This window comes from Cyrtonyx montezumae, unplaced genomic scaffold (genome assembly GCF_038088225.1).
Source record: "Cyrtonyx montezumae isolate F1298 unplaced genomic scaffold, pur_monq_1.0 scaffold_3, whole genome shotgun sequence".
Lineage (NCBI taxonomy): Eukaryota > Metazoa > Chordata > Aves > Galliformes > Odontophoridae > Cyrtonyx > Cyrtonyx montezumae.
The window spans coordinates 71,839,996-71,853,004 of record NW_027072034.1 but is presented as its reverse complement, the minus strand read 5'-3'; the positions used below and the strand labels follow the sequence as shown (position 1 = coordinate 71,853,004).

The 13,009-nt window shown below is 45.9% G+C and overlaps 1 protein-coding gene across 3 annotated transcripts; it reads right to left on the bottom strand.

Annotated features, from left to right (window-relative positions):
- Positions 1 to 327: 327 nt before the first annotated feature.
- On the bottom strand, positions 328 to 6,875 carry ACP6 (acid phosphatase 6, lysophosphatidic). Of its 3 annotated transcripts, none has more exons than XM_065741863.1 (10): positions 6,688 to 6,875; positions 6,427 to 6,555; positions 6,225 to 6,350; positions 5,521 to 5,626; positions 5,037 to 5,124; positions 3,489 to 3,621; positions 2,652 to 2,752; positions 1,215 to 1,310; positions 841 to 1,006; positions 328 to 535 (listed from the first exon to the last, which is right to left on the bottom strand). In XM_065741863.1, exons 1-10 carry the CDS (start codon positions 6,868 to 6,870, stop codon positions 395 to 397), a joined length of 1,269 nt encoding a protein of 422 aa, XP_065597935.1. In that variant the 5' UTR covers positions 6,871 to 6,875; the 3' UTR covers positions 328 to 394. The 3 variants fall into 3 exon arrangements, with proteins under 3 accessions (XP_065597935.1, XP_065597937.1, XP_065597938.1); XM_065741865.1 differs by lacking the exon at positions 5,521 to 5,626 and adding an exon at positions 5,816 to 5,895 and having other exon boundaries at positions 335 to 535; positions 6,220 to 6,350; positions 6,427 to 6,558; XM_065741866.1 differs by lacking the exon at positions 5,521 to 5,626 and adding an exon at positions 5,816 to 5,895 and having other exon boundaries at positions 338 to 535; positions 6,220 to 6,350.
- Between the last annotated feature and the right edge of the window lie 6,134 nt (positions 6,876 to 13,009).

Genomic DNA, 13,009 nt, shown 5'->3' with positions numbered 1-13,009 from the left:
GGGAAAGGCACAGGAGCTTCTGCAGCTCTTAGTTCTGGTAGCACAAAGCAGGCTGGGCTTCATCTCACAGTCCCAGCATATGACGAGCTGTTATGTTTTCATGTATTCCTGAGGCAGCAGGGCAGTTCCAACAGGGCTCTTCTCTCCCTTGCTGTTTTCAGACTCTTTCTGCCTTTGTATGGCTGTCTCAGAAGTGAACTTGAGCCATTTTGTTATTCAGCCTCCTTCCTCTCGTTACTAACAGTGAAATGTGACTGTGCCACCCTGTGTCTGCTCAGAAAAAGTTCCCTCATCTACAATAGCTTTAGAATAGGGAAGGGTGGCTGGCAGGAATACTAAGAAAAATAGTCAAAGATTCTGATGATATTAAAGTGTTTAATTTAAGACTGCTGTTTTACAAGTCACTTTGCTGATTCCTGTCCATTTGAGAACACAGGTTATTGTATTCCTCTGGACTGACCGAGTACTGTGAAAGAACTTTTAGAAATTCTTCCAGTGGGCAGAGGCCTGCTCTGCATCCTCTCACCACTTGCTCCTGCAAAGGCAAAGAGACAGAATCACAGACCTCACAAGGCACTGCTAACTTTGTTGTTAATCCAGATGCATTCTGCAGCAGGGAAATAAGATGGCTGAGGCAAGTCCTTGTGTGAAGTCACATCAGAGCAACAGCCAGCTCAAGAGAAAAGATACCTCAGCTACTATAGATGTGCTCTATGTGTCTTACTCTGTTACTCAGCTTGATGGCATGCTCAAAACAAGTCTTATTTCACAGTTTTGCACAGATGTAGAGCAAAACCAAAAGCTCAGGATTTGTAAGGCGGGCTTCCTAGGGGATCCTACCTCTCCGTGGTAAGACACGCGAACAAACCACTCCTTGGACTGCCGGTGCCGATACAGTTCGAGGGTCACATCTGCAGCATAAGGGGGCCACTTGTGATCAAAGGTGCCCAGGGCCAGCAGGAGAGGAATAAGGGTAACATCATGAGAAGCGTACAGAATGAGCTTTCTGATAACAAAAAAAAAAGGGGGGGGGAAAAAACAGTCCTAAATGGTTAGCTGTGTTTTCCCACAGACAGCCAGTATCGCTTACGCTTTTTCTAGCAGATGAGCACTCATCCTCTTTACCCACCCACTGAACATCCCTCTGAACTGTTTTTTCACACTGACAGCAAGTCAGAATTTATAACGATTAGAGGGAGAGATCTGCCCTGTACCTGGCCTTTTCAGCTGGAGATGAGGGATCTGCTGCTTCTCTAATGTTCTTCTGTAAGGTATAGAAAAGGAGACCAACGCTCATCTGAAGAACTTCTCTACAAAAGAAGCAGAAATAAATCTACTAACTTTCTAACCTTCAAACTACTTAATTTCAAATGAACACTTGGAAACTGCTTTTCTCTTACAAATTGATAACGTGTATTGAACGGAGCTAAGAACTATTGAATGTGATCCCTACGGTTACGTTTTCTTTCAGCAGTCGCTTAGTCACCGCAGAGATTCCAACATGATTGCAGATTAGAAGGGGAGAAGTGCTAACAAGCCAGTCTCACAAGATGTGGTATGCTAAAAGGAAAACCCAGAAGCTCCCTGATGTTCTCTGTCCTGTTTTCTTTCCCTAGCTGTGATTCTGGAAGCATGGATTTTACTAGGGAAGAAGACAGTAGCTGACCCTAAAAAAAACAAAAAAAAAAAAAACCTGAAGTGTTGGGTGCCTTTGGGAGTAGAAATAAGAAGAAAGCTACTGCTTTTATTATTATTATTTTTTAATATTGTTACTTCTGTAGCAAAGAGGAGCCCTTCAGACAACTTCTGTTGTGAAGAAACTAATTAATGAATACCTAAGTGGAAATGGGAGTGTGACTGTATTGGGTATTGCGGAACTGAGAGAAAAATCAATGCTTAAAATCTCTTAATACAAATTGAAGAAAAGGCTAAGGCCAAGTGTCCTACCAGAAAAGGCAGCCCTGTGCCACTATCTGAGAAGAGCAGACAACTGGCAGCTCCAATAGATTCTGGAAAGAAAACTGCTGCTAGGTTAGCAACTGCTGCCTACACAAATTACTGTGAAGCAAGAAATTAACTGCATGTAGCAACAGTTGTTTTGCAAGTTGTTACGTGTGTGGAGGGCCTGGCATCACCTTTCCCACTAGCATCAACACTCTGCAGCCCAGCTGAACAGGTGCCCTCTCTGGAATAAACGTACCCGGCTGGAAATCAAATTGTAGCTGTGTGTCTGCAAGGACAACTTTGCCTGTGCAGCCTCAGCACCCAGGCTTGAAGAATTCCTATTTTCTTCTGCTTTTGTGACATGGGTTCCCTGATGCCACTTTAGCAACTGAAGCATTCACTGCTTACCACAGTGTCTTGCTCCTGTTCCTTGGAAATTACTTACTCCATGACTGCCACCAAAACAGGACCTAAGAACACATCTTGCCTCCTCAGTACGGGCTCCTTTGTCCTAGCTCATATTCCTGACTCGAGGCACTGAACTTGGTGCTGGGATGGCTAAGGCACAAGCCTGATGAGGGGACAGTGACCTCCGATAGACTGGAAAGAACTCCTGTCTGCCACTGTAAGCTGGTGCAGCTCATCCACCCTGGGTAACCTAAAACAAAACAAAGGCTGAGGCTGGAGGCACAAACAGAAGCTATCACCTTGAACTGTCTTCCAGAACGAAAAGCAGTGAGTCTATGCATCGACGCTCAATGGTCTGTTGAAAGTCTTTCAGCACAGGGCAGCTTGGCAAACCATGCACCTGGAAGGAAAGAAGGCAACATTAAGAACAGGTTTGCTCTTTTCTAAGCCAATCCTGAAGCCATACAAACGACCGCCTTCAGAAAATGGCTGTTTGTATTACAGCATTTGTCCTACTGTACACACTACTGTGTTCACTTGAGGAGTTCTAGTAAACAGGTTTTTAAACACACAGACTTGCTCTACAGACCAAAATATTGGATGTCTTTTCTTGAGGCTAGATGAAGACAGTGTAACAGGCCTTGAGTTAGTCAACTCGCAGCAAGTCCAATTACCAGTTGCACCAGCAAAAAGGTGTATTAAAGAGAGGCACAGATAAACTCAGCTCTATTCCAGTAGCAGAGACAATCTGGCTCAGGGGTGGTAAGCTGGAACCAGAATTAAGATTATCTTGTTAGGTGTTGACTATCAAAAAAAAGAACGCTGTGTTTTCCCTTTTTTACCCCACTGTGATGGGGTAAACAAGGAGCAACCACCCTCTCAGCATTACTGCATTATGTTTGAAAGAAGATGCTGTATTTCAGGGTAAGAACCTGACCACAGGAGTACATCTAGAAGAAAGCTGACTCCGTTTTCTTGCTTTTCAAAAAGGCCATGCTACTTCTATTGACTTCCTGGATTACACTGGGGATACCCAATGGTATCAGTGAGAGTTGGCACCTCTGTTGTTTTCTCCATATGCCTGGGGTCAGGAAAAAAAAAGTGATGTTTCTTTATGCAACAGATCACCAGCTTACCTGCTCAGCATAAATGTTATCAAAGAGGAGAAAAAAGTCCACAGACTCATCACCACCGACACCCATCTTCTCCTTAATTGTTTTTAAGTCATCAGAAATACCTGGCTGTAGCTGAGCATCCTTCAACTTCTGCCTGTCAGGGAATTGGGAAAAAAAAACAAAAGCCAAAAACTGTTCACACATCGGGCTTATTATCTCTCAGGTTTTTTTTGGTAACTCCCAGTCCAGTGGAACTGTCTCATATTAGTAAGGGGTAGATGTACCAGAGGAGACTGAGGAATTCCTGATGATGGGATTGCAAGCCTCTTATCTCTGGGGAACAGCCTTTACCTCACGGAAGCAAAAAGGTTAGGAACTCTGAACAAATTTATGCATGATGTGGGAAAACAGAAATACCCAGATAAACATTGGTAGCTTCAATTTGCTTCTCACTCTGGTACAATCCATACGCCCCACTAACATTGTTTTGAATTATCTGTTAAGAAGTTTAGCTGAGACTAGCAGTACTTGAAGCTAAGTATATTGCAGACTTCTTTTTTTTTCTCTTACACAGGTCTGCCGGGGAAGTGATGAGAAAGTTTGGTGCTTTTTACTGTCATTGATTGCCTTTTTTTTTCCCCTTTTTTTCTTTTTTTTTTTTCATTTTTTCCCCCAGAAACAGCTGTACTTTCTGTTTGAAATCAAATGTGCTGGATGTTCTAGTGTGGGTAACCTTTGGGCTGGGCCACTGCTTCTTAATGCAGCTTAAAAAACCCACCTTGGCACAGTGGCAAAATGTGTACAGTAAGGGAGATGAGTGGAGGGAGGGGAAGGACTCACACCTCACTTTCTATTTGCACTGTCAGTATGACTAGCTGAGTCTGAATATACTTTGGCTTTCCTGAGTTGCTTCTATGGATTTTCAGCTCACCACTGTCATGAACAGCCCACTACCTGACAATAAGCTTTTGCAAGTGAATTCTGAAAACCCTTAGATAACCTGGGACCAAAATATTACCATTTGGTTGGATTACGTATTAGCATATAGTTGCCTTGTTGTCTGGTTTCCACCCCATGCCCCACCTGGTATAAGCATTTATGGAGTACTAGATTCTGCAAACACAGCTGTTCTTTTTATGTCAGGTGTTTCTTATTTGAATTCAGTACTTTTTGTTAAGATGTGTCAAGGTGGAGTATATTTCAGTTTCTTCAAGCTTAAGTGTGGCAAGAGAAGATCAATTTAGAAGGAGGCCCAATGTGTTCACACATTAAAAGCGTGTTAAGGGATGTAAATTCTGCCCCACAGCAATGCCACAGAATAGCTACACATTAGTTAGTAACGAGTGTTTGTTAGCACACTAAATTGAATTGATCTTTCAAGAAAAGGTCTCTTTTTTTTGTTCTGGTGCTACTGCTCGGTATATGACTGTGCTCACCTTAAGTTTTACAGTTAGCTACCCATTCCCAACAGGCAGCAAGAAAAGGAAATAAAAGGTGCTGTTTGAAATACTGTTGCTGAAATGAAGCTGCAGTAAAATGATATAGAAGGGAGGTATGGCTGGCAATTACCTGGTCAAGCACTTGAGGCGCTGGCAGTTGGAGTAATTGGGGTAGAGGATTTCTGAGCTTGCTTCATCAGTGACAATGACAACAGCGCCTGTGGAATAAGAAGGAAGACTGTGTGATGATTAGGACATCTGTGTATTTATCTGCTGTGTACTTTGTAATATGACCTAGTTGCGTGTCCACTTGCTTTTATTGTCTGCATGTGCCAAACAAAAATTAGTTTCTTTGTCATGAGGTGTACTGATCTCTGGCCAAGTCACTTCTGTTATTTATCTGTTCCTGGAACTCAGTACAGAGGGAACAGAGATGAGATCTTAAAGCTCCAGAGTATACTTCTAGGATGTACAAGTAGTTGTCAACTATCAGATACAGCTGAATATTATACTCCAGATACTGAACTTGCAAAGGATCTTGGACTCCTACTGCTGACACACTCTGAGACTCAAAGTTTTTTCAGATGTGAAAGTGCATCTTGTGAACACTGGACCTGGAACTCTTTGCTCTCTTGATTCTGAAGTGCAGTTAATGCAAACCTCCTCAGTAGGTCTGAAATTGCAGCACTGATGGCAACAGATCCAAGCACCAGCAGTAAGCTACACAAAGAGAGGGAGGCAAGTGACAAATTGATAAAGGAAGTACCAAACAGGACAGAGTGGGGAAGAGGGCCAGGAGCAATGAGCTTACGAAGCAACAACCAGGAGCCAGGGAGAGTCAGGATGTGACAGACGCGTGCATCTAGGAAGACTGAGAAGGGAATAGTACTGGACAGAAGTCTCCCTAACCTTCTTTCTGCTGTTGGTACAGCCCAGCTAGCAGGCACCGCGTGGATTCCAGGTTCCGGAAAATATTAGTGGAACGGATACTGAAAGAAAGAAAGCAGTGTGTGAGGTAGCACTTTCTCCTACACGTGACTGGGGCTGCAACTGGGGAGGACTTGCTGGAACTGAGGATTTGGCTTTTCAGTGTGGCTTTGGAAACCTGTGCTTGGGTGTCATCTGTCCCTAGCGTCCCTCCCAGGACTGCTTCATGTTCTGAGGGAGGTCTCAAACGACGTTCAGCAGACTGAGCTGCCCAGCAGACTGAGCTGCCCAGCCTGCTTTCTGGGGAGGAGCATATGCCGGTCTGAAAGTTTCCCTAGCACAGGGAGGAAGCAAAGGAAAGACCGGAAAGGTACTAAAAAACTCACAAGACCTCAGCAGGCTTAAATGCAGGTGAGAGAAAGCTGGCTTCCTCCACGTAGCTCTTCCTCAGCCTTTCCCCCAGGGCAAACATCTGCTGCATCCCGACGGTGGTCAGCTGTCCTGCCAGCGCTCCGCCCTGCTCACAAAGAACAGGAAGGGTCTCCCTGCGGCACGCAAACAACACAGCAGCCTGCAGAGGAAGCCAGCCTCACCTTGAAAGCGGTTTTCCTATAGCGTTCCTCATAGGGCGAGGGAGGCTGCGGGCCGCCACGGAGGTCGGTCACCGTGTAGTCCAGCTCGGTGTGAGCGGGCACCTCCAGCAGGCTCGGGGGCCACTCCACCTGCTTCCAAACGGACTGCTTCAGGAGAACGCCCTAACCCGGCACCGGACGTTCCCTCGTGCCGCCCCCCGTCCCGTTTCCCCGAGCTCCGGAAGAAAAGAGCCCGGAAGCCGGCGCCCCGCTCCTCCTCACCGGCGCAGCCCCCGGGACGGCCCGCAGCGGGGTGCGTGCCCCATGCCGGAACACCACCTGCACCAGCCGCAGCTCCAGCTCCCGCCGCTCCGTGCCCGCGGGGCTCTGCGCTGCCGCGGCCCGCCGCCGCTGCGCCCACACGGCCAGGCCGCCCAGCAAGCCCAGCCGCCAGCCCCAACCCATGGCGGCGGCACTGCCGGCACCGCGCCGCGTGGGCCGCGGAGGACGACGGGAAACGGAGTCCCCTTGCGGGCGGCGCCCGGTAGGCGGGCTCGGCGGTGAACTACAGCTTCCAGCGGGCACCGCGCAGGCGCGGGGTGGGGCGAGTGGGTCCGGTGCTGCACATCTTGAGGACGTCCTCAGATCCCTGTAGGAGCAGTACCCAGCGCTGATGGAAGCTGAGGGGCTTCTGGTGGAGCAGTAGGCAGAGAGAGGAGGAGAATCGCGCAGCCACCAGCACCTCTGTCCCTTTGGTGTCTTAAAGCAGCGCTGTTCGTGCAGGGTTACCTGAGTTTTCTGAGTTTGGACACGTGAGGCAGAGAGACAGAGCAGAGAGATGGAAAAGACCATTGCAGAAGCTGATCAAATAACAGCTCAAGAGAAAACAAGCCTCGGTGTTGTGTGGGGAGCGAGGCAGGCAGAGATGCTGGATGGAGGGGGAAAAGGAAAATGCAGTTAAGATATAGGGAGGGGGGAAAGAGGCAGAGTGAGGAAGAGAGATGGCGTGATATAAATGAGCAGAGGTGGAGGGAGGGAGGAGGCTGGCAGTGCACTGATCTGCATTTCCATTCCAGTGTTACCCTGCAAGAAAATCCCAGCTTCTGTGAAGCTGTGAAGACTGAGCCTGCAGTCCCTCCTGGGGGGATTTGGCTGCTCCTGAGCAGCATTGCTGTAGAGACGTGTTTTAGAGTGTTTTGTGCCACAGCAGGTGTGTGCAATTAGAGGAGAGCTCTCTGAAATAGCAGGCGGCTGTCAATTTCTGAGCAAGTGGCGTCGCCCATTTTTGCTTTGTCCAAATGTGTAGTTATTCTAAGATGCGTTGTCTTTACAGAAGCATATTCCAAGGATGTGTTATTGTCACCCTTTGCAACAAGACGAGGAGCAGGAGGCTATTCCAGTGACCACCGTGAGTGAACGGTGTTTCACTGATTATCGTTAGTGAGCTCTAACGAATAACCAAGTTTGGGGAACTCTTCCTCTTGAAAGCAGAGTGCAGATTTCCTCCTGGCTGGAATTTAACCAATTTACAATGATTGCTTACCTTTGCAAAGTATTACTATCCTTATCCTTTGCCTTTTCATAATATTTCACAAACATATCATGCCTCAGAGCACTCCTGTACAGTAAACTTGCATTTACACTCTCAATTTCTTGTAAAGAAAACTGATTCATAGTGAGTTTCAACCACACAGTCGTTATGTGGCTGATACAGTGATAAGTTATGCCCACTGATGTTTACTTTGAGTCCAACACTCAAAGTCTGTTGCGATCAGGCTTTTGTTCCACAGTGTCCATTGAAATTAGTGTTTAAAAAGCCGTGAAACAAGTTATCCTGACGTGTCTGAGTGTTTTATTGTTTCTTGGACTACCTGGATGCCTTCTCCGTGAGCAAATGGCTATAGCTGATCATGGTGTAAATCAGAGATACCCGGTAGGAATGCAAACAGAATTTGGATGCCCCTTAGGTAGATGCACTTTTCTGGGGTAGTAGAGTTCCAGAAAATAGACTTGTATTGCCTCTGTTTTCTTTGCCTGCATTCTGAATTGCTTTTGCTCAGAGAGGGGAGTGAGCTGGAAGGGCTCGGAGCAGCCGTGGGCAGGCACAGATTGCAGCTGTACTGTGAGCTGGGCAGTGCAGCTGGCTGCCGCAGGAGGGTGACACATCCAGGCTGGTGTCTGTGTCCAAAGGCAGCCACGAGCAGCTAGTGCCCGGTGTAGTGTTTCCTTGCCCCGGTCTTGCAGGGGACAGAGAGCATCTGAGTGCAGTAGAAATGGCCGGAACCTAACTGTGGGTGTTCTACTATATGTCTTCTCCCCACAAAAAGTGTTCCTATGGCTGGCTTTCCAATTGATTACAGAGTGCTACTTTTCACTCTGGTTGATGACTACCCAAATCTCAGGTGTTGTAACTGTCAGGAGCCTTGCAGCGTGAGCAGTACTCATGCAGAATCACAGACCTCTTTACGCTGCCACCAAAAGGGCCTTCACCTCTCTCAGCTGTATTGCTAATGGTGCTATCTCTGTCCTGCAGCAATCGATGACCACAGTGACTATAAAAAACTAGTCAGTCTGGGCTTATAAGCTGCACAGCAGTCAAAAAGAGTGGAAATCTATTTATAAACTGTTTGAGTGTGCTGTATTGCTTCCTGTGGAGCGGTATCACTCTTGTCTGTGCTCCAGTCTGTCTGTTGGTGTAAACCTTCAGCCAGCTGCTGTGCGAGCAAGGCATCCAGGGAAATGGAAAGAATGTTTCCATGTTTCCACTCCTCATTTTGGTGATCCTTTGGGGTGGAACTGGCAAAAAATAAACTCCTAAATGCTGCCAGACCAAGCACCATTCATAGTACAGCGTGTGGATCTATGCATCTCATCTTCCCCTGCATGCTTTTGCACCGTCAGTTTACTTTCCTTGCTTTGTTGAAATTGTGTGTGTTGATACTTACATGTAATTTTGGAGTTTGTGTGGGCTGTGAGAGACAGCCCTGGAAGCTGGAGCTGTGGCATTTAGAGTCAGCATCATGAGACCAGCAGCTCTGCAGTGCAGGTGATGGAGCACTGGCACAGCTGCACAGAGAGGTGGTGGAATCTCCTTCTTTGGAGACGTTCAAGACCCACCTGGACACCTACCTGTGCAACCTAGGCTAGGGAGCTACTTGGGCAGGGGGTTTGAACTAGCTGATCTCTAGAGGTCCCTTCCAACCCCTACCATTCTGTGATTCTGTGACATTTTCTGAGACTTTTTTCTCTGGATTTCAGAAACAGCATATCAGGTGGTTGGTTGTTCTGAGTGCCCTTTCCTGGGGACTGCATTATTTCCCCTCTTATTTTTTTTCCCTTTTAAATTGCAGGATTGGGCATTTGGTCTCTGTGAGTGGCAGAAGCGGGCTGAATGCTGGGTGGCATGCTGGTTGTGTAGCTGTTCATCCCCTGTCCTAGCGAGAAAGACACACTCTTTGCCTTCTGTTTTTCTTTTGTTCAAACTTTGTCATCCTAAACTGCATGGCCTACAGCCATCTGCTGCATTTGGTCGTCTGTAGGATCATACAGGCTCAATTATGCACCTCTCTGGAATAACAGCAGGCCAGTTTTCTCATCAGCTGTAGGTGGTTTTTTTTTCCTTGGAAGATGAAGGCTCTGATAAGGAGGAACCTCCAGGATAAGATGAGCTCTCTGTGTTTTAGTTGTAGAGCTGCCCTAGATGTGGTTGGAGTGCTGCTGAGCTTCCACGGTTGCTCAGCTGCTGTGTCTCGAGGCTTGGTGCTTTGATACTGTGGCAGATGTGCTTCCCTGTGGCAGCATTTAAATGTTTGGCACTTTTAATCTTTACCATCTCATTTGCTTTTTTGGGCATATATATTACATCAAATGGGTCGAGATGATATGAAATGAAAGGAGATAAATGCAAGTGTAAGTGATTCTAGTTACTGTCTTCTGATCAACCAGGAAATAGGGGCTACAAAGAGATCATTTTGCACCTTAAAGTGGGTTCCTATTATGTTGAGCTGTATCGTTATGCTTTCACACTCATACAGAAGTGCCCAAACTGTAGGATTTGTGTGTGCAATAAAACCTGTGACCTGTCTTCTTCCTGCTGTGAAATGGAAAGGCACACCTGGTGCATGGGGTGAAATGTGTTCCTTTTGTTTTGCTGCAGGCTTAGGTTAAGTTTTGAGACTCAAGGGCAGCTTCTTACTTGCTTTGCCCTCCCTGCTGAGTTTCAATGCTCAGTCATCCAGACTGGCTGATTGAATCCCTTTGGATTGCCCATAGTACCCCAGTCTCTTTTCTCTTTTAGTATATACCCTTTTTTTATTTGAGGATGGGGACCAGATCAAGTGGTGAGGAGCTACAAGAGAGGATGTAAAGCTCATCTCAAGGACCTGTGCTATTTAAATTCACGATGTCTCTGGCCCCACCAGCTGTTCTGTGTGTGTTATTTTCAGAAGGGCAATAATCCGATGAAGGTCAGTAAGGGTGGAATTGTGCAAAGTGAAGGAGATCAAAACGCTTGGGAGTCCTCAGGCCTCGTCATGACGGGGAGTCAGGATCCCAGATGATTATGGCTTATGGACTGGGAGAATTCAGGGAGAGCTCTGAATGTGCTGCTTGCATGGCTAGGAAGGGCTGTCTAGCTGAGTGTTTGCTAACTGTTTTCAAGAGTCATCTGTGTTTACAGTGCTGGCAGGACCACCTGTTATTTTTTGAACAATAATATATATATGTGTGTGTATATATTGCTGCATTTCTGCATTTATTTTTAGCCCTTTCTAAAAAACGCCGACAGGTTTGAAAGATGTTGTGGATTCTAAATGGTGCCTGGCGGCATTGCTTGCATTGACGGTTGTCAGAATTTTCCATGATAAATCTCTGCTTTGAAAGGCTTATAACTCATCCTTCTATTCTTGGTCCTGCAGCAATCATATCCTGGGAAAATAATCCTTCTTTCAAACTGCATTTTTCCCACAGGTTTGAGAAAATCATTCTTATTAGCCTAAAATGGACCTTTGTCGCTCTTTTTTTCAGTGTCTAATGGCAAATGTGTGGTAGGTCTCTTAAACACATTTTGTAAAGTCGAATGGAAAAAGTATTATTTTGCATATCAGACTGGTAAATCAGAAGTGAGCCAGCAGCAGTTAGCTCAGCATAACCGTTCTAAGGAAAAATAAAACCAGATGAATTACAGAAAAGGATGGACAGTCTCTAAATCTGGTGTTGTACCAGTTGCAGAACCATAGGGTGAATGCTGCTGGTATCAAGAACTAGCAGAGAAGATGTGTACTGTTGTTTTTATGTTCATAAGTAAAGGAGGTACATACTGCTTATTGTCGGAAGGGACATCCATTACAAATCACCAACGGATGATTTCAGTGAAGTAATAAAGTTACCCGTTGTTATGCAACAGTGCCAGAAGGAATTAACTGCTTTTCTTCTAAGAGTTTTCACAGTTTTTCAAAGCTGTTGAAATGGTAGCTGCAAGTTGTGCAGCTGGTAGGTGATAATGCAAAACATGAAGGTAATGAACATAAAGTGGTGCTTATGACACTGGGAGAATTGGAGAGGGAGCACTGGGAAGTTGAGCTGAATAGAAGTTGGTGCAATTTCACATGGAGTGTTCAGTAGGCCACTGAAAAATAGATAATCTTTTCACAAATTGGAGAAACGTTTGTTCCCTGCCTCACCAGGAAAGCTCTGAGGTAGGAAAGAACATGCAGAAAGGTTTGTATAAAACCTCATCTGTTTTTCCAACTCTATTAGTAGCTGTTTGAACTAGGGATGTGATCTTTCTCCAGGTCCTGCCTTACATCCCTGGCCCATCGTGGCTGCAAAAAAATTGCTCTTACAAAATAGAAATAGTCCTGCATTGCTTTTGTGCATGGTACACTTGTACGTGCACAGTGCCATCTCTGTGTTTTACTGCAGCTTCAGACATGGAGTTTTAACTTTTTTATCTTGATTTTTTTTCTGACTGATTTTGCTTTGGATATAATTTTATTTGTTCTGGTTCCCATATCCGCCTCTTGCCCATTTCAGGATGTTTGGTCCTGTAAGATCTCAGCAGTAGGGCAGGGCCACTGTAGTCATTTTTCAGATGGATTTCAGGTGAAGAAAGGCTCATTGACTTGGTTGTTGTCATGCGCACAGCCTCCTGCAGAAGGGAGCTGAGGGTGCTCTCCGAAGCTTCAGATGGGTATTGGAGCCTCTCCTCTGGGCGCAGTGTTATCTTTTGTTGCCATTCTGGTGCCGTGTGGCTGTCAGCTGTACTGGTCACTGCTCCATGGGTATTTGTGCTGCTTCCAGTTCTCATGTCCCAATTGGGAGTCATTTAATGCGAGTGACTGAGATTCCCTGAGAAGAAGAATTTAAAGTATCCCAGACAATGGTATGGCTAACAGCAGCTTTGTCATAAGACTGCTTTTTAGTATTTATTTTAAAGATTGTTGACAGGCACGAGTTTTTCTAGGGCTTTGGTAACCGTGGTTTTGGCTGTGAGATTGGGTCAGAGGCAAAACCATCTTGGTGTTGGAGTTCAATGTCTTTTCTGTGTAAGACAGTAGGATAAATTTGAAAAGAAGCTTACCATTTTAAATTGTTGGCGATAATG

What these genes read in the sequence shown, in the direction of transcription:
- ACP6 (XM_065741863.1), bottom strand. Translation starts at nt 6,870, where the DNA reads ATGGGTTGGGGCTGGCGGCTGGGCTTGCTGGGCGGCCTGGCCGTGTGG. An exon ending in AAGAGAGCAAAGAGTTCCAG is followed by an intron (nt 5,125 to 5,520) that starts GTCCAGTGTTCA and finishes CTTATTCCACAG; the next exon opens with GCGCTGTTGTCATTGTCACT. An exon ending in CGCCTCAAGTGCTTGACCAG is followed by an intron (nt 3,622 to 5,036) that starts GTAATTGCCAGC and finishes ATTCCCTGACAG; the next exon opens with GCAGAAGTTGAAGGATGCTC.